The sequence below is a fragment of the Sceloporus undulatus genome, chromosome 7 (assembly GCF_019175285.1).
Source record: "Sceloporus undulatus isolate JIND9_A2432 ecotype Alabama chromosome 7, SceUnd_v1.1, whole genome shotgun sequence".
Classification (NCBI taxonomy): domain Eukaryota; kingdom Metazoa; phylum Chordata; class Lepidosauria; order Squamata; family Phrynosomatidae; genus Sceloporus; species Sceloporus undulatus.
In genome coordinates this window covers 1,963,128-1,984,749 of record NC_056528.1, presented here as the reverse complement: position 1 = coordinate 1,984,749, position 21,622 = coordinate 1,963,128, and the positions used below count along the sequence as shown (strand labels likewise).

The following is a 21,622-nucleotide window of genomic DNA, read 5'->3' as shown; positions in this document are numbered from 1 at the left end:
AATAATAATAATAATAAAGTTTTTATTTATATACCGCACCTTCCATAGATCAGGGCGGTTTACATAAAATTACAATACACGTACAATAGTATTGGATCACCAGACTCCAATAAAATAGACCACACAACCTGAAGAACCAGTGGATCCTCCAACTCCAATTCAGTAGATCATCCAACATGGATGATCATGCGCTATAAATGTGACGGATCATCAGACTTGAGAAACCAATGGACTGCCCAGTTGAAATGCAATGGATCACACAACCTGAAGAACCAATGGATCCTCAAACTCCGATGCAATAGATCATCTAGTATTAGTGATCATGCCGTTTAAATGTGATGGATCGTCAAACAGTTTTTACAGGAGCGTGGATCAGTCGGGACTGTTGCTGCAAGAAAGATGCACAATGCTTGACTTTCCAAGTAAAATAAAAATGCACAAATATACAAGCAGCCTGAATTTCGGTTTGTGTGCGGCAGAACTCCATTGCATTGAGCGATGGCAGCTAAAGTGGTGTCAAACTGGATTATTTCTGTAGTGTGGATGCAGCTGAGAAGAGCTATGTACACCGATGAATCAAGCGTGTTATTATTATTATTATTATTATTATTATTATTATCATCATCATTAAACTTTATTTATAAAGCACTGTAGGTTTACACAGCACTGTACATAAAATAGAATAGAATAAAATAAAATGGACGTACTAGAAAATGGAATATAACACAAAACTAATACGCAATGCCATTAAACAAAAATATACAAACAACCCAGATTAAAATAAACATCAAATACCAATCAAGTAATGTTTGGGAATGCTTCCCTGAACAGAATGGCTTTTAGCTCAGTTAAATATCAACTAATAGTAAAACGGTGCATAGAGCTTTGTACTCTCTGTTTGCAAATACAGTTGGAAAGTAGGCAAAATGTTTTTAAGTTCACTTTGGTTTGCAAGTGCGTAACCCTGGACATGGATGGCGCAAGGATTGCGCCATGCCAGTTTTGGACCAGCGCATGAGACTATGCCACGTTAATAAATATTTACCTGGTTTGACATTTAACCAGTTTGGAATGGCCTGCAGTTCAAAAGTCTGGATTAAAGTAAAGACAAAGGGCAGCTATTTTAATTCTACTATTTTTAGCTATTTGGGGCAATTTCTTTCTGGCATGGAAGCTGTCCATGGGTCTAGAGCAGTGGTTCCCAAACTTTGGTCTCCCAGAGATTTTGGACTGATATATATGTGTGTGTGTATCTATCTATAAAATAAACTATAATTCTATGATATATATATATGTTTGTGTGTGTGTGTGTGTATCTATCTAAACTATGTCTATTATATATGTGTGTGTGTGTGTGTGTGTGTATCTATAAAAATAAACTACTGTATAATTCTATGATACAGTATATATATATGTGTGTGTGTGTATCCATCTATCTATAAAAATAAACTATAATTCTGTAATATATATGTGTGTATCTATAAAAATAAACTATAATTTTATGATATATGTGTCTATCTATCTATAAAAATAAGCTAATTCCATATATATGTGTGTGTGTGTGTATCTATCTTCCTATAAAAATAAACTATAATTCCATCATATATGTGCATCTTTCTATAAAAATAAACTATAATTCCATGATTTATATATATATATATATATACATATATATATATATATATATATATATATATATTTGTGTGTGTGTGTATCTATCTATAAAAAATAAACTATAATTGTGTGTATAAAATAAAGGATGGAAGGCCAAGATCTCAGGCGGTATCCAGGCAACAGAGACAGTCCTATTTTGTGAGGACTATGAAGCAACAGCCGCCATTTTGGAAGCGGGCAGATTGAAGAAGCCATTAGCGCCGCCATTGGGGTTTAAACTTTTAGTCGAAAAGGGGGCGTGGCCTTGGGAGTTGCGTCAGCCCTTTTGAAAGGAGAGGTGGGCGGAGGGATTCTTAAGGTGAGCGCGTGCGTCGCCCCTCTCCTCGCTCTCCTTTCTCCCTCGTGGCTGTCAAAAGAAGGGGGCTAAAAAATCCTTCCGCCGCTGCCCCCCCTACGGTGGAAAGTGGTAGATTCCAGAGACCAGGTAAGCGCAGGGGAAAGATGGGGTGGAAGAGTCCAAATCGGGGGCTGGAGGGGGGGAGGAAGAGAGAATGAGATGGGAGACCCCTTAAGAGAGGCATCGAGGGAGGGATGTGGGGACTGAATGAGGAGAAATAACACCCAGCCCCTCCATGTTTGTTTATTTAATGTTAATTTATATATTATTTGTTGCACTAAATGGGATTCAAGGTGGCTGACAATAATAATAATTTACTAATAAATATTTACAAAAGTTACAAAAGAGGAATTAAACATCAGTATTTAAAAAAAAATAAAACAGGATTATTATTATTATTAATATTTATTATTATATTTAATATATTATTATTATATTCAATATATTATTATTATTATATTTTATATTATTATATTTAATTATTATATAATATTATTATATTTAATAATATTATATTTAACATTATTATTATTATTATTATTATTATTATTATTATTATTATATTTAATAATAATAATATTATATTTAATAATAATAATAATACAGGATTAAAAAACAGCACTCTGAAACATACTCCCAAAAGGTCCATATGGCAGAAAGAAATAATTTCTAATAATGGTAAATTAATTTTAATTTAATTCAAATAATTAATTTAATTTTTTAAAAATGACTTCTTTCTGCCATATGGACCTGTTTGTTTAATCTAATTTAACGTAATTTAATTTAATAATTAAATTAATTTTAAAATAATAAGTTATTTAAATTAATCATCTAGAAGGCATGACCCATAAAGGCCCCCTCTTTTATAGCATTAGATTAAATAAATGTAATAATAATAATAATAATAATCAACAGGATTTAAAATCTTTCTACGCTTCATCCTATTATTATTTCTATAAAATAGAGCAGGATGCAAATATTATTATTATTATTATTATTATTATTATTATTATTATTATTATTATTTGCATCCTGCTCTTTCCCCAGAACTCACAATATTCCCTGATTCTATTCAAACAGAAAAATCAGAAACATTATTATTATTATTATTATTATTATTATTATTATTATTTTGCTTCCTAAATAAATAGATAAGACTTTTCCTTTTAGCTCTTCTCTCGTTCTCGCTTTCCCCCCCGTAATTTTTTTCCCCCCCCCCTTTCTCCCTGGCTTTTCGTCGCCTCTTTTCCCATTCATTCCCTATGAGTTTTCCCTCCGCACGTTTTCGCAGCTGCTTCCATTGCCAAAAATACTCTCCTTGCATAACCTTATATATACACGTGGCCTTCTTCCCCTCCTATTTCACCCCTTATATGGGTGGAATGAAAGGAGGAGGACACTTAATCCCCTTTTTCTTATTTCGGGGATCAGCACCCCTCCAGAATGCCTTTTAGTTCCTCCCTTGCAATACTTTGGGGTCGCATGTAGTTTTTGGGGGCTGCATGTAATGCACAACTCTTAGTTTGCGGGTGCATTTTCTTGACATGGTGCGAAGGATCGCTCTGGGGAAACGGAGATGCTCCGCTGTGGTTTTCGAGCCTGGTTTCTGACTCTTATTTGTGTGCGTAATACAGAAATGGTCTTCCCCCTCTTTGCAGCCTGAAAACTACAATGCAAAGTTGTGAATGCGACAAGAGAGCAGCCAGCTTAAAAGTTGCGTTGAGGAAGAGTAGCAAACCCACCCTCTCGACTTACATAAAAGAAGATAAATGCAGGTTTGTTGTTGCTGGGTGCCTTCAAGTCGCTTCTGATTTGTGGCAGCCCTAAGGCAACCCTATCATGGGGTTTTCTTGGCAAGATTTATTCAAAGGCCGGTTGCCTTTGCCTTCCCCTGAGGCCGAGAGAGTGTGACTTGCAAGGTCGCCCAGTGCGTTTCGTGGCCAAGCTGGAAATCGAACCCTGGTCTCCAGTCATGGTCCAGGGCTGGGTAACTTGCATCCCTCAGCGTGGCTTTAGATTGCAGCTCCCACCTTCACGATTGTGTTGGGCTTGGGGATGATGGGTGTTGCAATCTGACCACGTTTTTGGAGGGCTTCCAATTGGCCAGTTCCAGTATTAGGGGGAAGGTTTGTTCATAGAAAGCAGGCACTGCTGCTATTCAATGGGGAGAGCATCAGTGCTAGGAGATGGTTTAGGTATGGCTTACCTCCGCTTGTTCTTCTCATATATATCAGACTGTGAAGACCCTTGCAGAAAGAAAAGCATGGAAGAGATGTATGTATTCCAGACTCAAGGCAATTGGAGGAACCTGTTTTTCACTGGATTTGAACCACTGAGATGTCCAGGGGAGGATTGAATGATAAAACCAAGATCAAATGTAGTACAGGAGAAACTCCTTAAAATGACAAAGCAAAATGCAAAGGAAAGGAAAAGAGAGGACGAAGAAACAACAGCCGAGAGTTATGTTTTGTTGGCTCCGTTACCCAGATGAGGTTTAAAAAACCAGTTTTTCTCCATGTATTTGTTGAAAATGTAGTTTGGAGGCATGTTTTGCAAGAGAGACAAAGGATCTGACAGATCTGTCGGTTTTGCTTTGAACGCGGAAGTTAGATAAGGCGGAAAACACACGCTGCAACCAAAAACAATGCCTGCAATAGAGTAGTTTAAAAACCTGCATTGTTGTGGAAAGATACGGAAAGGCAGAGCAATGCATTGGGTATTTTGCTTTTTAAGGATACTTGTATGCCACCTTGTCCCAAATTCTTAATGCAAATTAAAATGGAGTGTTTAATCACACCAGTGCGATGAAGACCTGGGGTTTGTGGTTTCACAAGGTCTTTACGTTTGCGTTTAATTCACGGAGCTCCTGCGCTCCTGGGAATATGGAAGACCCCATTGCGCTTTCGTTTTTGAGGAATGAGGACACTGGCTTTGTCCCAGTTCTCCCTGCCTCCTTGTTACATAAGAAGATCCAGGACGAGACTTCTGCTCCGATGATAATTGTTCCCACGAAGAGGAAAGATTCGGGTCGCCAACCTCTCCTTGGCATCTGTGAGCGCAAGTACTATTTTTCCACCGCTCATGCCAACTTGGAAGGAGGCCAGGCATAGAGGTCTGGGTAAACCTCTGTCCTTGCGTATTCCTCCTCCGTGGCAAAGAATGAAATTTGCAATTGCCAGGGGTGAGTTCGGAGCCAGCATGGCATGGTGGTTTGCTCCGACTCTGGATTTGAGTCCTCGCTTGGCTGTGAAAAAGGCGACCATGACCAAGTCGCACACTCTCAGCCCATTTCTTTCGTTCAGCTAGTCTCAAAGATGCCGCAAGACCTCTCTGTGTATTGATTCTATAGACTAACATGGCTATATCTTTGAATACTCTCAGCACCCCAGAAAACCTTTTAAGAGGAGGCCATACAAGAAGGTGTCATTCACTGTTACAAGATGTATAGTTGCTCTTAATAAAGCTTTGGCTGTTTCCTTTGGAAAGGAAAATCGGAAAACCCTGGGAGTCTTCCCTGCCTAAGAAAAGCCGCAAGTCGACAGGCGAAGGCGTGCGCGCGCGCACAGAATATGTGTATGTGACGTAAAGGCACACATATACATACGCAATATGTGTAACACAATCCAAAAAATCTCTGTAAGGCAGGCACAGATCTCTCTCTTTCTCTGAAGCACACAATATACATGTTTCAGTGAAAGAGCAGTGCGCCTACCTCCCCGCTTTCCTTTTAACATGTTTGCAGAGCAAAGGAGAGATTGTCGGATTATCTCGGCCACCTGGTCAGCGGCCCAGAAAAAGGCACCAGGGTGCATAATCCCTACAGAGACAGACAAACAGTCCTTGCAAACTGTTGTGAGATGCTCCAGCCAGCAAACAAAGCTTCTGTTTGTGTGGCTTGCAAACAGATGGCATGGGCTTGCAGTGCGCTGCCTTGGATTGGAAGCCATGCTAGGTTTGGCTTCTGATTGACAGGTGAGGCCAACCCTCCCCAGGTGAGTCCGGGGCTGCGATTGGCCGTCGGCGCACCTAGAAAGCCTGGCCTTTGTCTGCCTTTTGGGAACCCAAGTGGGAATTGGGAGGCATTGCTATAGTTGCCACATCGCCTGCATGTGCGGAGGCAGAGGCTGTGCTGGCTGGGGTCCATTTTGGAGCCGGTGCAGCTGAGTTCAAACTCCCAGGAGGACGTCCAGGTCGGGTCTCGGCTGCATGCCAGTGTGGACAGCAAATAAAAGTGGAGGGTGCCAGCCAGATTGCCAAGAGGGAGAGGAACCCCAGGCATATGTGGGCAGTGGCCAGGAAGGATCAGGACACCAGGCAAGTGTGGGCAGGTTGCGCCGTCCTTTGGAAATGAAACCGTCCATTAATCATTCTTAAATACTTCTGCTTGCAGGTTACTCTGCTCCCAGGAATAGGAAGACAGGACTCTCTGGAAAGGACAATAATGTTCAGGAAAGGTAAGAGGGAAAGAGGAAAGATTGCATTCCTGATGGATAACACTCATTCAAGGAAGGCACAGCGGTGTTGAGTTTGCAAGACCTGAGCAGGGCTGTGGGTGATAGGATGACTTGTGGGTCTCTCTTTCACCTATCTGTGCGTCTTCAAGTCAATTGTCAATGTATGGTGACCCCCATTAATTTCATAGGGTTTACCTAGGCAAGGAATCCTCAAAGGCGGTTTGCCAATTCCTTCCACTGAAATAGAGCACTTGGTACGCATTGGTCTCTCATCCAAGGACTAACCAAGGCTGATCCTGCTTGGATTCCAAGATCACGCAGGATCTAGTGCTTTGTCTGTGTGTGCGTGCATGCCTTCAATTCACCTGTCGACTTATGGCGACCCCATTAATTTCATGGGGTTCTCTAAGGCAAGAAATTGTGCTTTTGCCAGCTCCTTCCTCTGAAGTAGAGCCTCCAGTACTTGGGATTTGTTGGTGGCCTCTCTTCCAAGTAATAACCAGGGCTGACCCAGCTTAGCTTCCAAAATCAGACCAGATTTGGTACCTTTCCGGGTATTTAGGCAACTTGACACAAAGTGATCCAGACCCCAAAAGACATGAAAAAAACCACCCAAGGGCCAACCAGAGCTGATCTGGCTTGGGATCTTTTTGTACTTTGAGAACATTTTGGGATCTTCATTAGGTGAGATGGTAGAAGAATCTGGCTGGGGAAGAGAGATTGGGGATTGGGACAAGGAGAGGATTTCTGCCCTATAGCATGCATGTTTTTAATAAAAAAAATCCCACCTTCTTGCCAAAAAAGCAACCTTGGAAAAGGTAGGCAGTTTCTGCATGGCCCCATAAGGGGAAATCCTTCTTTTTCCAATAAGGAGTCAATGGCTGAGAGCTTAAAAAAAATTATGACAGCCCTCCGGGGCTCTTAACTGGTCCAGACCTGGATGTATGTGTGGGGCTGAGAACATAGTGTTCTTCACACCCGTTTCCTTGTTGTTGTTGCTGTGAACTGCTGTTAAATAGGCCTTGACTTACAACCACTCTATGAGCCAGCGCACTGAATCATGGCAGTTAAAGTGGTGTGAAATTAGATTATTTCTGCGATGCAGATCCAGCCCCTATGCGCCAGCGTGGTGGAGTGGTTTGAACATTGGGCTAAGACTACAGGAGACCAGGGTTCGAATTCCTCACTCGACCACCCTATGAACCAGCGTAGTGGGTTGTGTGTTGTTCTAACACTGCAGGAGACTAGGGTTTGAATCCATGCTTGGCTATGGAAACCCACTGAATGACATGGGCAGGTCCCACTCTTTCAGCCTCAGGAGAAGGCAATGGCACACCTCCTCTGAACAAATCTTGCCAAGAAAACCCCACAATAGGTTCGCTTTAGGATTGCCACAAGTCAAAAATGATTTGAAGGCACACAACAACACAACGAGAGACTTCCAACAGCCCTGCTCAGGTCTTGCAAATTTAGAGTCATGGTTTCCATGATAGGCTCTATCCACCTTTAATGAAGTCTTCCTCTTTTCCTGTTGCCTTCCGCCTTTCCCAACATGGTTGTCTTTTCAAAGGGGTCAGGTCACAATATGTCCAAAGTACAGTAGCCTCGGTTGAGTTGTTTCGGCTTCTTGTTTGAACATGTGTATTGCCCATAGATTCCTAAAGCTCAGATGAAACATGTGGTTTGGTTCATCCCAGCTGGCGAGCAACTTTTCCTTATTATATCACCTGCATATCATCTAGAACATTAATTTTTAATGTGAGCTAGCATGGCGCAGTGGTTTGAGCATTGGACTACGACTCTGGAGACCAGGATTCGATTCCCAGCTCAGCCATGAAACCCACTGGATGATCTTGGGCAAGTCACATTTTCTCAGCCCCGAAGGCAAACCAAAATAAACCCTATTTGAACAAATCTTGCCAAGAAAACCCCATGATACGTTCGCCTTAGGGTCACCAAATCTTGGCAATGACCCAAAGGTACGCAACACACACAGTCTTCAATGTCTTGCATCTTTTTTTCATTTAATGGGTCCATCTCCCTTGTCCCTACTTTGGTATTTTCCTCCCTACTTCAGCACTTTGATAAACTTAATCCCCAACTGAGTGGCTGCTTTTTCTCTGATGCAGCAAAATATGACTTGAGAGTCACGCGGCCCCTTAAAGATTAACAGAACAACCCAGTTTCTTGCGACACCCTTAAGCCTGACTGATTTGTTTGCGCCTGAGCTTTTGTGGGTTGCAATCTCCTTCAGATCCACAGAGTCTAATATTTGAGCTTCGGGAATATATGGGCAATGCACATGACTGGAAGTAAAATTGGATGCGGAAAGTGACATTTTTACTTTTGTTGAACTACAGCTGTCTTGCTCAGAGGAAGGGGTGTTATCTAGAACATCAGGTGAACCCCTAAAAGTTTATTCTTATGGGAGGATAACTTAAAAATAGTGCTTTTATATGTCTGGCTGTACTGTATATGCAAATATTCCAGAATCCAAAGACAAATCTGAAACACTTCTGGTCCCAGACATTTTAGAAAAGGGATACTCAGCCTGTGTGAACCAGTCTGGTGTAATGGTTTGAGTGATGATGGACTATGAAGGACAGAGTTTGAATACCCAGCTTGGCCATGGAAACCCACTGACAAGCCACACACTCTCAGCCTCGGAGGATGGCCATTGTAAACCCCCTCTGGAGAAAGTTGCCAAGAAATGCCCACGATACGTTCACCACCTTAGCGTCGCCCTAAATCAGAAATGACTGGAAGGCGCACAACAACAGAAACAACATATTCAACCTGTACTTGTTACAGAAGAGTAGATTTTGATTGAACACGAGAAGGAACTTCCCAATGGTAAGAGCGGTTCAGCAATGGGACCAATGACCGGTTTAGAGAAGTGGTGGGTTTTCATCTTTGAAAAAAGGGTGCTAGGGATGCTTAGCTGGAGATCCAGCATTCATTTGGAGACCGGACTGAATGATCTTTTGGGACCCCTTCCGATTCTACGATTCTATTTCTGTGCAAGATTTTTTAAAAAGCAAAGCACAAAGCACCATTGCCATGTAGTTTCTGGCTTCATTGCCTTTCTCTTTGCTCCCCCCAGGTCACTTACCATGGTCAAGGAGTCCTACAGCGCCAATGGCGGCCTCACCGTTGTCAGCAACGGCTTCGCCAGCTCCCGGCCCGATGGCGGAAGCAGCAGCGGAAGCGAGAGCTCCAAGGAGAGTTCACGGTGCTCCACGCCCGTCCTGGACATCGAGCAACACGACCGTCTCCGCGAGAAGATGCGTCGGCGGCAGGAGTCCGGGGACAAGTGGTTTTCCCTTGAGTTCTTCCCTCCACGGACCGCCAATGGAGCCGTCAACCTCATTTCCAGGTGACAGAGCTGCTGTGGATGGGAAGGGTGGGGAGAAAAAATAGAGCAATGAACAACTGAGCTCTGTATTTTAATTATTTGTAATTAGTAGGTTTATTGGCACAGCCCACTTCTGTCACCAATGTGAAGACCTGCTCCTGTCCCACTACTATGGCATTATGGGGACCTTATTAACCTTATTATTAACCTTTATTTATAAAGCGCTGTAAGACCTTCTAGATGCCCTTATGTTTCCTGAGCGAGACTTTATTAACCTGATCCCACCACCTTGGAATCATGGTTGCCCCCACAAACACTCTACCGCCTGCTAATTTTTACCCCTCGTGTTTGGATCTCAACCCCGCAGGTTTGACCGCATGGGAGTGGGAGGCCCGCTCTTCATCGACGTCACCTGGCACCCGGCTGGTGACCCGGGCTCTGATAAGGAAACCTCCTCCATGATGATGGCCAGCACGGCGCTCAACTACTGTGGCCTGGAAACCGTCCTCCACATGACCTGCTGCAACCAGACCCGGGAGACCATCACGGCACACTTACAGAAAGCCAAGCGGTTGGGGCTGAAGAATATCATGGCGCTCCGTGGAGGTGAGCTGTGGCTTAGCGGTAGAATGCTTCCTTTGCATACAGAAGATCTCAGGTTTCATTCTTGGTGTTTTCTGGAAAGTCCTTGCCTGGAAACTTTGGGGACTTGCTGCTAGTCCATGCGGTGTGGGGTCGGGTGGGGAACCTGTGGCCTTCAAGACATTGCAGGACCACAGCTATCATCATCCATGCACACTGAGTACGCTGACCTGAACTGATGGGAGTTGGATTACCACAACTCGAGGAAGTCCCTAGGTTCCCCATTTGTGGTGGACCAATTATCTGATTCAATAGAAAGGCAAGTTTCTTTATTCCCGGACCCTTACGGGAAAGCATGAAAGATGAAGATGAGAATGATGCTATCCTATTTTTTCCTCCAGTCCAATGTGACTTACAAAGTTTAAAACAGATGCAGGTTGGGTCTCCTTTATCCAGCGTTTTGAAATTCGAAATATTCCAGAATCCAAAATTGTCCAGCTGGTTGGTTGAGAGAGTGACGCCTTTGCTTTCTGATGGTTCAGTACACACAAACTTGGTTTCGTGCACAAAATGATTTAAAGTATTGTGTATAAAATGACCACCAGGGTATGTGCATAAGGTGTATATGAAATGAATTTCATGTTCAGACTTGGGTCCCCTTACATATACACAAATATTCCAAAATTGAAAACATGTCTGGTCCCAAGCATTTCGGATAAGGGAAACTCAACATGTAGTATAGGGGCAGAAGGCATTGAAGTAAAGCCTGCGGTGAAGGGGACTGAGTTTACTAAGAATACCTCTCGTTCTTTCTCTCTCTTTCTCCTTTTTGCCACCATCTTGTGCAGATCCTATTGGTGAAGAATGGGAGGAGGAAGTCGGCGGATTCAACTACGCCGTCGACCTGGTGAAGCACATCCGTCACGAGTTTGATGATTATTTTGATATCTGCGTGGCAGGTGAGGAAGCCAGGTCTTCTCTTCTTTTATGGCAGGGGTGGGAATCAACCGGAATCCACTCCAGAGGTAATTGGACTGCAGGGCTTGGTTGGCTGGGGATGCTGGGACTTTCATTCCAACCACATCCACAAAATGCTTTTGCAGTATCCTGCAAGAGAGATCCTATTTTATTTTAGTCTTTGTTTTTGATTAGCATTTGGGACTGCTGGCTAAGATTTAAAATAGGTGTTATTTGTGTGAAGCACAGAGGTTTTGTAGAGAGACAGTATGGGGTATAGTGGTTTGAGCATGGGACTGGGATTCCGCAAGACCAAGGTTTGAATCCCAGTTCAGCCTTGGAAAACCATTGGGTGATGCTGGGAAAGTCACCCCCAGAATAAATCCTACAGAAAACCCCAGGATCGGGTTGCCATAAGACAGAAATGACTAGTAGGCACACAACATTAAAGATGTGTTTTGTAACCTTTGGTAAAAGAGAGGGGGGAAATTCAGTTATTAAGTGCTTTCTCTTTCTTTCTTCTTTCTTTCTTTCTTTCTTTCTTTTTCTATCAATTATGTTGACTCCCAAAGGCTATCCCAAAGGACACCCCGAAGCAGAGAGTTATACTGATGATTTGAAACATCTGAAAGAGAAGGTATCAGCCGGCGCCGATTTCGTCGTGACGCAGCTCTTCTTCCGGGCAGAGACCTTTCTCGCATTCTTGAGGGACTGCCAAGCCATCGGTATCACCTGCCCCATCGTCCCTGGAATATTCCCCATACAGGTAAGGCTTAGTGAAATATTAGCAACCTTTGAGCATCATAGAACCAGAGTAGCATAGTGGTTTGAGTACTGCAGTAGGACTCCAGGAGACCAGGGTTCAAATCTGGAGAAATTCATTGGGTGATCCTGGAGCAAACCCCACTCTCAGCCTCAGAGGAAGCCAATGGCAAATCTATGTGAAGTCAAAGGCTTTCATGGCCGGCACTCATAGTTAATGCGGGTTTTTCAGGCTCTGTGGCCATATTCTAGAAGAGTTTATTCCTGACGTTTCACCAGCATCTGTGGCTGGCATCTTCAGAGAATTAGGTGCTACCTAACTTAGGACTTAGGGTCAGTCTTTGATTTTTCCTCTGCAAGAGCTGTTTTGACCAATTGGGAACTGGACAATCAGTTGGCATTTTTTTGTGATGCTCATTTATTTCCACCTTCATCCCTTCCAGGGATACCATTCCCTGCGACAGCTTGTAAAACTCTCCAAGCTGGAGGTCCCCCAGGAGATCAAGGACGTCATTGAACCCATCAAGGACAACGACGCGGCCATCAGGAACTACGGCATCGAGCTGGCTGTCACCATGTGCCGGGAGCTGCTGGACAGCGGCCTGGTCCACGGCCTCCATATTTACACCTTGAACCGGGAAGTGGCCAGCATAGAGGTGCTCAAGCGCTTAGGCCTCTGGAAGGAGGATCCAAGGTAAGCTCCGGAGGAAAGATTTCCCTCCTCTACGGTTACGTTTGCACTGCAGAAATAATGCACTTTGACACTGCTTTAACTGCTGTGGCCCAATGCCATGGACCCCTGAGATTTCTAGCTTGTGGTACCAGAGCTTTCTGACCCATGGCAGCTAAAGTCTGGATGTAGTCTGTGTCAGGCATCGGACAAACATGACAAACGTCTAAGGTTGATGCTGGTTTCAATTGTTTTAGGTTCCACATGATCTGGCTTTTAAACAGATACAGTAAAGTATTCCATATACTGTATGTTTAGTCTTTAAAAATGATTACAAGTTTGCAATTTAAAAAAACCTTCTTTGCATATTTGTAGCTGTTTTTCATGTATTTTGGGGTTTCTTTTTCCCAATTTGCTGCAAACATACAAAAGTGCAAATCCCAGGACGTCATAAACAATGTCAAATTGCATTATCTCTGCAGTTGCGCATACTTGGATTAAAACAGTGGCCTAGCATGCCGTTTGACAGTGGCTCTTGGAGGGACCTGGGAAAAACCGTAACAGATGTCCTAACCAAGTAAAGGTGCAGCCATTTTAATCTTCTATCCCTTTCTTTTCCCAAACAAAGGCGTCCTTTGCCCTGGGCGGTCAGCGCTCACCCCAAGCGGCGAGTGGAAGACGTCCGGCCGATTTTCTGGGCCTCTCGGCCAAAGAGTTACATCTACCGGACTCAAGAATGGGATGAGTTTCCCAACGGCCGGTGGTGAGTATGGGCCAAGTGGGTGGATCGCCATGGAAGAATCTGGTTGAACTTGCAAGCAAACGAGCCTGTCTGCAAATTTTAAGATGTGGTATGAAAGATATCTCTGATGCTGCTAGAAAGGACCCATGGGTTGCCATAAGTCAACCGGCGACTTAGAAGCACATGCAATTCTATTGATTTTTCTCTTGATATACATTATCTCTCCCTAAATGGAGATTCTCACTTCATTCCACTAATGTATTTCTCCCCCCTTTTAAAAACCTTTAGGGGCAACTCATCCTCTCCTGCATTTGGGGACCTGAAGGACTATTACCTGTTCTACTTGAAGAGCAAATCTCCCCGGGACGAACTCCTGAAGATGTGGGGGGAAGAGCTGACCAGCGAGGAGAGCGTCTTCGAGGTGTTCAGGTGTTACATCGCCAGAGAACCCAACAAAAATGGGCACAGGGTGAGTGTCGTCGCATCCTGAGCAACAATCCTGCATGGAGAAAAGGGCAGGTTTAGGTATTGCAGGCGGAGCGGCGACTATGGTGCCATAACCAATGGTGTGGTGGTCGATTTCAGAACTCAGCAACGTCTTGTGACAGTTTCCATAGATCTCTGAAGATACCAGCCACAGATGCTGGGGAAATGTCAGGGATAAACTCTTCTAGAACATGGCCACAGAGCCCAAAAGGCCCACAAAAAGCTATAGTTTCCATAGAACTCCAAAAAATGTAGGCGATGTCACAATATATAATGAATTATGCTAATCGTCTCATGGGTTCATAGGTTATTATGAGAAAGTGGGTTCTTTTTCCTTTTCTTGTTGAATATATGGATTTAATAATGGTATTAAGCTTATCATTAGAATAATAACCTTATCATTATCCAGATGCATCTGAGGAAGTACCGTATATACTTGACTATAAGTCGACCTCATGATTAATCCCAGGGCAAGTTTTGCGGCCAAATTTATGGATTTTGCTATCCCCCATGGATAAGCCGAGGGTAAAACTTAGGGGCATATAGCAAAGGATCTAAAGGATGAAGGAAAGTGAAATAATGTCAAAGAACTTATAAAATCCCATCAGATATAACACTTTGTGCTTACTCCTAAGAGTAGAGGAGGTCGGTGCCCCTAGGACAGATTATACTCTTGCTTTTCACCAGGTTTGTTTTCCACCCTGAAAAAATATATTCTGTCCAACTGATTATATTTCAACTGATTAAACTGTAAACTACCCAGAAATCTTAAGATATGGGATGAAGTATAAAGATTTTTTTAAAATTTGTGAATTAAATGAGCAGGAGGACAGCAAAACCACAGAAATGGATCAACAGGCTATGGTGAATCATGGCTTATGAAACAAACCCTAGTTAAGACAAACCATGGCTTATTGTGACATGCAAATACGCTGCCTTTTTCCTTTCTTCAGGTGACTTGTCTGCCGTGGAACGATGACCCTCTGGCCGCTGAGACCAACCTAATGAAGGAAGAGCTGGCCAAAGTGAACAGGTTGGGGATTCTGACCATCAACTCCCAGCCCAACATCAACGGCAAGCCGTCCACTGACCCCATTGTGGGCTGGGGGCCGGAAGGAGGCTACGTCTTCCAAAAGGTAACCTTTTTATGTACCTCCTTGATTCTCTTGTTGTCCCATTGTTCCTCCCCATCATTTTGACTTCTGCATTCCTCAAGCCTATTGAATTTTAAGTCTTATTTCCAATGGGTATGTCCACCTTTTGAATGAAGCCTTAAAAATGTGGCCTAAGTCACATACACTCATCTCTCCATATTTGCAGCTTTGATATTTGTGGATTTGATTAATATGTTCTCCCAAGGAATATCCAGGTCCTCCAGTGCAACTCTATGGTCAGCTTTAACTAAAAGTCGCACCAAAAGACCTAGGCGGGTTATAGACCGCTAAAAAGCGGCGGTCTGGCTCCGCCGCCACTTGCAGCGTCCGGGAGATGCAGCCTTTAAACGGCGCGACTCCCAGACGCTGCAGAGAAGGAGCGCGGAAATCGCGCTCCTTCTCGGGCCCCGGAAGAGGCGCCGCAAGTGCCAAAGGGCGCACTCGTGGCGTCACCTCTGGTGCGCCACGTGCGGACGCAGAGCGTCCGTTACGTCAATATGGCGGCCCCCATGTGGAAGGGGCACTGCCATGTTGTACGTATTCCATATATACTAGGGTTAGGGGGGGTGCGGAAGCACCGTCCCTTCCTAACCCTAATACGTATGGAATATGTATTTTTTGGCGGTGTGTAACCCGCCCTAGAGATTCCTAGAGAGGACACTCTACAAGGCCTTTGTAACTCCTCTAGTGCAGTTCTGTGACCGGTGTCTGTCAGACACTGACCACAGAGTTGCCCTGGAGGACCTAGAGATTCCTAGAGAGGACATTCTACTAGGCCTTTGTAACTCCTCTAGTGCAGTTCTATGGCCGGTGTCTGTCAGACATTGACCACAGAGTTGACCTGGAGGACCTAGAGATTCCTAGAGAGGACACTCTACTAGGCCTTTGTAACTCCTTTAGTGCAGTCCTATGGCCGGTGTCTGTCAGACACTGACCACAGAGTTGCCCTGGAGGACCTAGAGATTCCTAGAGAGGACGCTCTACTAGGCCTTTGTAACTCCTTTAGTGCAGTTCTATGGCCGGTGTCTGTCAGACATTGACCACAGAATTGCCCTGGAGGACCTAGAGATTCCTAGAGAGGACGCTCTACTAGGCCTTTGTAACTCCTTTAGTGCAGTTCTATGGCCGGTGTCTGTCAGACACTGACCACAGAGTTGCCCTGGAGGACCTAGAAATTCCTAGAGAGGACACTCTACTAGGCCTTGTAACTCCTCTAGTGCAGTTCTATGGCCGGTGTCTGTCAGACACTGACCACAGAGTTGCCCTGGAGGACCTAGAGATTCCTAGAGAGGAAACTCTACTAGACCTTTGTAACTCCTTTAGTGCAGTTCTATGGCCGGTGTCTGTCAGACACTGACCACAGAGTTGCCCTGGAGGACCTAGAGAGGACACTCTACTAGGCCTTTGTAACTCCTTTAGTGCAGGTTCTATGGCCGGTGTCTGTCAAACATTGACCACAGAATTGCCCTGGAGGACCTAGAGATTCCTAGAGAGGTGTCCTCTCAGGTAAAAACATGATGGTTTTTGTTATTTGCGGTTTTTCCATATTCACGGGGGTCTTGTGCCCCTAACCCTACTGACTATGGATGGACATTGTATTTTGTTTTATCATGGCAAATCATTGACCCTTCCTTTCCATTTTATGGGGCTGTTGTACTTTGCCCACTAACTCCCGACCTTTTCTTCCATCGTGGAGCAAACAGTTAAAAGACTGGTTTGATTTCCCTGAAATGTCAACAAACCTAGCTCTGCTGGCTCTTTTCACCAAGGAAGTACTGTTTTAAAAAAAACAAATACCTTGCAGACAAGCCCAGCCAAATTTAATATGATATTTCACAATACTTGGGTTCCCATGTATCTGAACAAAGGGACGTCGGTGGCAAAGAAGGTGACAAGTTAAAATGAAAGCTGTTTTGGGCTGTAATGCAAATGGTGCCCAGACTGGCCTCATATTAGTGGGATTAATCTTTCCGCGATCCCCTCCTTTCCTTTTGTCAGAAGGGTTGCCAAAAGTGATGTGAAAAGAGCAGGATGGGCCTGAAGCCAGCCGTATCAAAGGCCTCTGGTTGCCCAGCATGCTAGAAGGTGTTGGAAGCAACGGAGGAAATAAAGATGCCCCACTCAGAAACATGGGCAGCCCTGCGGTTGGCACCGGGGGAACCACGATCCTTGTAAAATCAGAAAGAAATTGGCATGGGGGGCTGGAAGCGAGAGGCTGTGATCTTAAATCCAGGCAACTGCAAAGTAGGAGGAAAGAGAGATTAAGTGGCATTAGCAGGTCTATGCACACACATGGGTGTACCAGAGACAAAAGGGAAACCAGGCTGTGATTTTCAAAACCTTTGGTCCTGCTGGTAGACCCATTAAAGGGGAACCCCCACGGTGAAATTGCCTCCTTCTCTCTCCCCCCAGAATATTTCAGAACAAACAGAAACCCCATGGGAGCCTCCCCATTACAAAGGGCTCTTGATTTTTAACCCCTTCCCCTTCCTGAACAGTTAAATGCAAGCTCTTTCTACAAGGAGAGGAGAACATGCGCAGGCTGATAATCCTTTATCCGAACGGGACCTGAAGTGTTTGGGATTTCCAATGTTTTAGGGTTTTGGAATACCTATATTTGCATATCCATATGTAATGAAATTATTTTGGACATGGAACTCAAGTCTGAACACAAAATACATTTATGTTTCATATATATCTTATAGCCTGGAGTTACGGTTAGCTCTCTATATTCACTGATTTTTTATCCTCAAATTCAAGTATCCATGGTTTGACTATATATATATATATATATATATATATATATATATATATATATATATAGTGTAAATTTACAGCGCTTTATAAATAAAGGTTAATACACACACACACACACACACACACACACACATATATATATATATGACAGTCCACTCCACCAAATGCATCTGAGGAAGTAGACTTTAGTCTAGGAAAGCTCATGCTGCCAACTTCTTTCTTTCAGTTAGTCTCAAAGGCGCTACAAGATCTCTCCACATACTGATTCTACAGACTAACACGGCTATATCTTTGAATTCTGTCATTGTACATTATATTTAATAGGACTTGAGCATCCACGGATTTTGGTATCCATAGGGGGTCCTGGAACCTAATCCCAATGGACACCAAGGGCGCACTATAACTTTATACACAATACTGTAGTTTTAACAATTATGTGCATGAAATACATTGTACATTGTGTACATTGAACCCCCAGAAAGCAAAGGCACCACTCTGGGGGACTTTCAGATAAGGGAGACTCAACCTGCGTGGATTTACACCGACCATATTTCTGTCCCTTCATCTTCTTTGCTGTAAGCCGTCAATGGAATTATGTTACTGTTATCCATTGAGAAGCTGGTTTGGGATTCCTGATTATCCTATTGTCTGTCTCCTTTGGAGATTAAGGTCAAGGTAGGCTTGTGTGCCCCAGACTTCTTAATAGCAGGCTGGCAATAGAGGGCATGCACCCACTTTCGTTTCCTTCCTTCCTTCCATCCATCCATCCTTCCTATCACTTGCTAGCCCTTCCTTCCTTCCTTCCTTCCTTCCTTCCTCCACTTTCCCTTGCATGCACAAACATACTGACACCAACACAACTTTGAAAGCTTTGTGCCACTCTCTTTCTCTCATTCCACCATCAACACATCAAGCTCTTCTTCCCCCTCGCCTTCCAGTGCTCCATTCCCAGCTGCTGCATTGCGAACTTTGGGGTCCTGGCTCATCAGACCCTCTGAAAAGCCCACCACCCCGACGAACAAGGCATTGGTCTTACCTCCTCGGGTGTTTGGGCCTCTCTAAAAGTGAAAGGGAAAGTCGCAAGGAAAAGTAGAACAGCTGATCTTTCTTTTCAATGTGATCTCTGCTCATATGGCTGCCTTCCAGGAAAGAGAAAGACAGATCTCTTCTGTGTTATTAGTCATGCGTTGGAAACCTAGCCTAGTTTGAGGAGTGTCATTGAATGGAGGAGATAGAGATCTGTATCCGAGATGATGAGATCAGAGTTGGAAGGGTCCCATGGACCATGCAGTCCGACCCCCTGTTCAGGACCCTGCCATGTCTAATAATAATAATAATAATAATAATAATAATAGTAATAATTTATACCCCGCCTCGTTAATGAGATCGAGGCTTACAACAATATTCAAAAGCATTAAAATACAGTAAAATACAATGCCCCATAAACCCACCCACCATAACCAGTAAATCTCATTTTACTTATCAGAAATGTTGTTTCTTTTTACATTGCAGCCCTTCAGGCACGGCCTTCTTTCTCTTAATCATCCTTTCCTCCGTTTCACTATCATTTGACTCAAATATCTTATTCTCTATACTTCTTACCATCCTTGTTGTCTCTGAACCTACCCCAGCTTGTCTATGTATTTCTTAAAAGGAGGTGCAAAATTGAACATCGTACTCCAGTGCAGAATATAGTGAGGCTATTACTTCCCTCAACTTGGAAACTATTCTTCTGTTAACACAGGCTAAAATAGCATTCATTTTCTTTTGCTGTAGCATCACACTCCTGGTTCGTGCTCAACTTTGGATCAATAATTTTGATCAAACTTTGGTTTTTTGGAGTTTAGAAGCCCCAGCCAGCTTGGCCTATGGTTAGGGATTCTGGGAACTGAAGCCTAAAATGTCAGTTTGAGATCCATTATTGTAGACCATTTCTGGGGTCTTTCCTGCCATTTGTCTGGTCCTAACGCTTCTTAACATCTCTTCTCAACTCCTTGCAGGCTTACTTGGAGTTCTTCACTTCCAGCGAGAACGTCAGAGCCCTCCAGACGGTGCTGAAGAAATACGGTCAGCGAGTGAACTACCACATTGTCAACGTCAAGGTACAAACCTTCCTTGGGATGAAACCTGTTTTGTATGTATGTATGTCAAAATGGAATTGTGTGGATCAGGACACCTTCCCAATGCCAGCTGCTGTGTGCGCATTCATGCAGCAGCTGGCTTCGGAAAACAGTTGGCGCAATGGCGGTTGCTCATTCTCAAGGCAGACCTTCTGCTCCGCTCTGCAAATGCATTGCCATTGCAGCTTGTTCCGGAGCACACAATCCTTCCCAGGCCTTCTTGCCTTTAAACACCTCCCCTGTTCCCATCTTTAGGGAGAAAACATCACCAATGCCCACGACATGCAGCCCAACGCCGTGACCTGGGGGATCTTCCCAGGCAGGGAGATCATCCAGCCGACGGTTGTGGATCCAGTGAGCTTCATGTACTGGAAGGTAAGAGAGTCGTGCGGCTCAAATGCCGGGGAGGTGTTTGACCTCATGGGGCAGAATGGAGCTTGGAAGCATTATTTTTCTTAAGACTATAACTCCCAGACCCATCTGAAGCGGACACCAGGGAAGATGACACAAGGGAGATGGGGTGCAACCTCAACCTATTACTTTCAATGGAACTGCAGCAGCCACACCAGGGAAGATGACCATGCTGCTGCAGTTCTATTGAAAGTAATAGGTTGAGGTTGCACCCCATCTCCCTCGTATTGTACGCCTAGCTGTAGCTGAGTTCTCTCTTTCTCCTCCATTTGCGGACAGGACGAGGCCTTCGCCCTGTGGATCGAGCAGTGGGCCAAACTCTACGAAGAGGAGTCCCCTTCCCGCATGATCATCCAGTACATCCACGATAACTACTACCTGGTCAACCTGGTGGACAACGATTTCCCATTGGAGAGCTGCCTCTGGCAGGTGCTGGAAGACATGTACGAGCTGCTGAACGGTCTGGCAGAGCCGTGAAGGTGGCCCTTTTGCCCTCCTAGGTTTCAGCCGTGCTTGACCTCGGGACGCTGAGCCACAAGGCCTTGCGGTGGCACCGACACTCCTGTAGAAGTACCCCTTGGCTGCACTTTCCTGTCACTGGCAAGGTCGGTGGACACCCTTCGAGGGTGTTGGTTGTCCCTTCTGAGCCAAAAGACTGAAAAGTACCCTTAAACCTCTTGTTTTGGTTGTTACAAGCCCTACGGCCCTTTCAGGTAGCCTCAATGAAAGCTGGAACCCCTAACAGTCCTCACTCTCTGGCTTTCCATCCTTCCTAATCCAGGTTGCACACCTTAATAATTTTCTGCTTCAGTGCGAAGCTTTCTGACTAGTTATTAAAGTAATTGGCGGCTCTCCGTCTGTAGTTTCACAAGTCCTTTTTGCCAGGGAAGTCTCGAGTGGCAAGACTTTGGGCAACAAGGATCGGCCATAGCCAGAGAATTGGGGTAGGCTTGATTAAACTATTTATTTTTATTTGTATTTTTTTTAAGATGACAGGACAGTGAGAATTTTCATGGGTTTTTTCCCCCTCTTTGGAAAGGCGTTTGGATATGTGAGCACTTATAAAAAGAAACCAGAAGCGGTGAAAACAAAATACAAATTAAAACATTTCTAACTGTTCAGGCTTGTGTCGGTTGCTTTGTGAAATGGCTATTGGGAGAG

The 21,622-nt window shown here is 44.2% G+C and overlaps 1 protein-coding gene across 5 annotated transcripts; it reads left to right on the top strand.

Moving 5' to 3' along the window:
• The first annotated feature begins 1,932 nt into the window (after window positions 1–1,932).
• Window positions 1,933–21,582, top strand: MTHFR (methylenetetrahydrofolate reductase). 5 transcript variants are annotated; one of them, XM_042477982.1, is made up of 13 exons: window positions 1,933–2,098; window positions 3,670–3,786; window positions 9,569–9,841; window positions 10,188–10,426; window positions 11,251–11,361; window positions 11,932–12,125; window positions 12,565–12,815; window positions 13,420–13,554; window positions 13,822–14,002; window positions 14,973–15,155; window positions 19,931–20,032; window positions 20,306–20,425; window positions 20,741–21,582. In XM_042477982.1, exons 2-13 carry the CDS (start codon window positions 3,683–3,685, stop codon window positions 20,936–20,938), a joined length of 2,091 nt encoding a protein of 696 aa, XP_042333916.1. In that variant the 5' UTR covers window positions 1,933–2,098; window positions 3,670–3,682; the 3' UTR covers window positions 20,939–21,582. The 5 variants fall into 5 exon arrangements, with proteins under 5 accessions (XP_042333916.1, XP_042333920.1, XP_042333918.1 ...); XM_042477984.1 differs by lacking the exon at window positions 1,933–2,098 and adding an exon at window positions 2,231–2,248; XM_042477986.1 differs by lacking the exon at window positions 3,670–3,786 and having other exon boundaries at window positions 1,934–2,098.
• The last annotated feature ends 40 nt before the right edge of the window (window positions 21,583–21,622 follow it).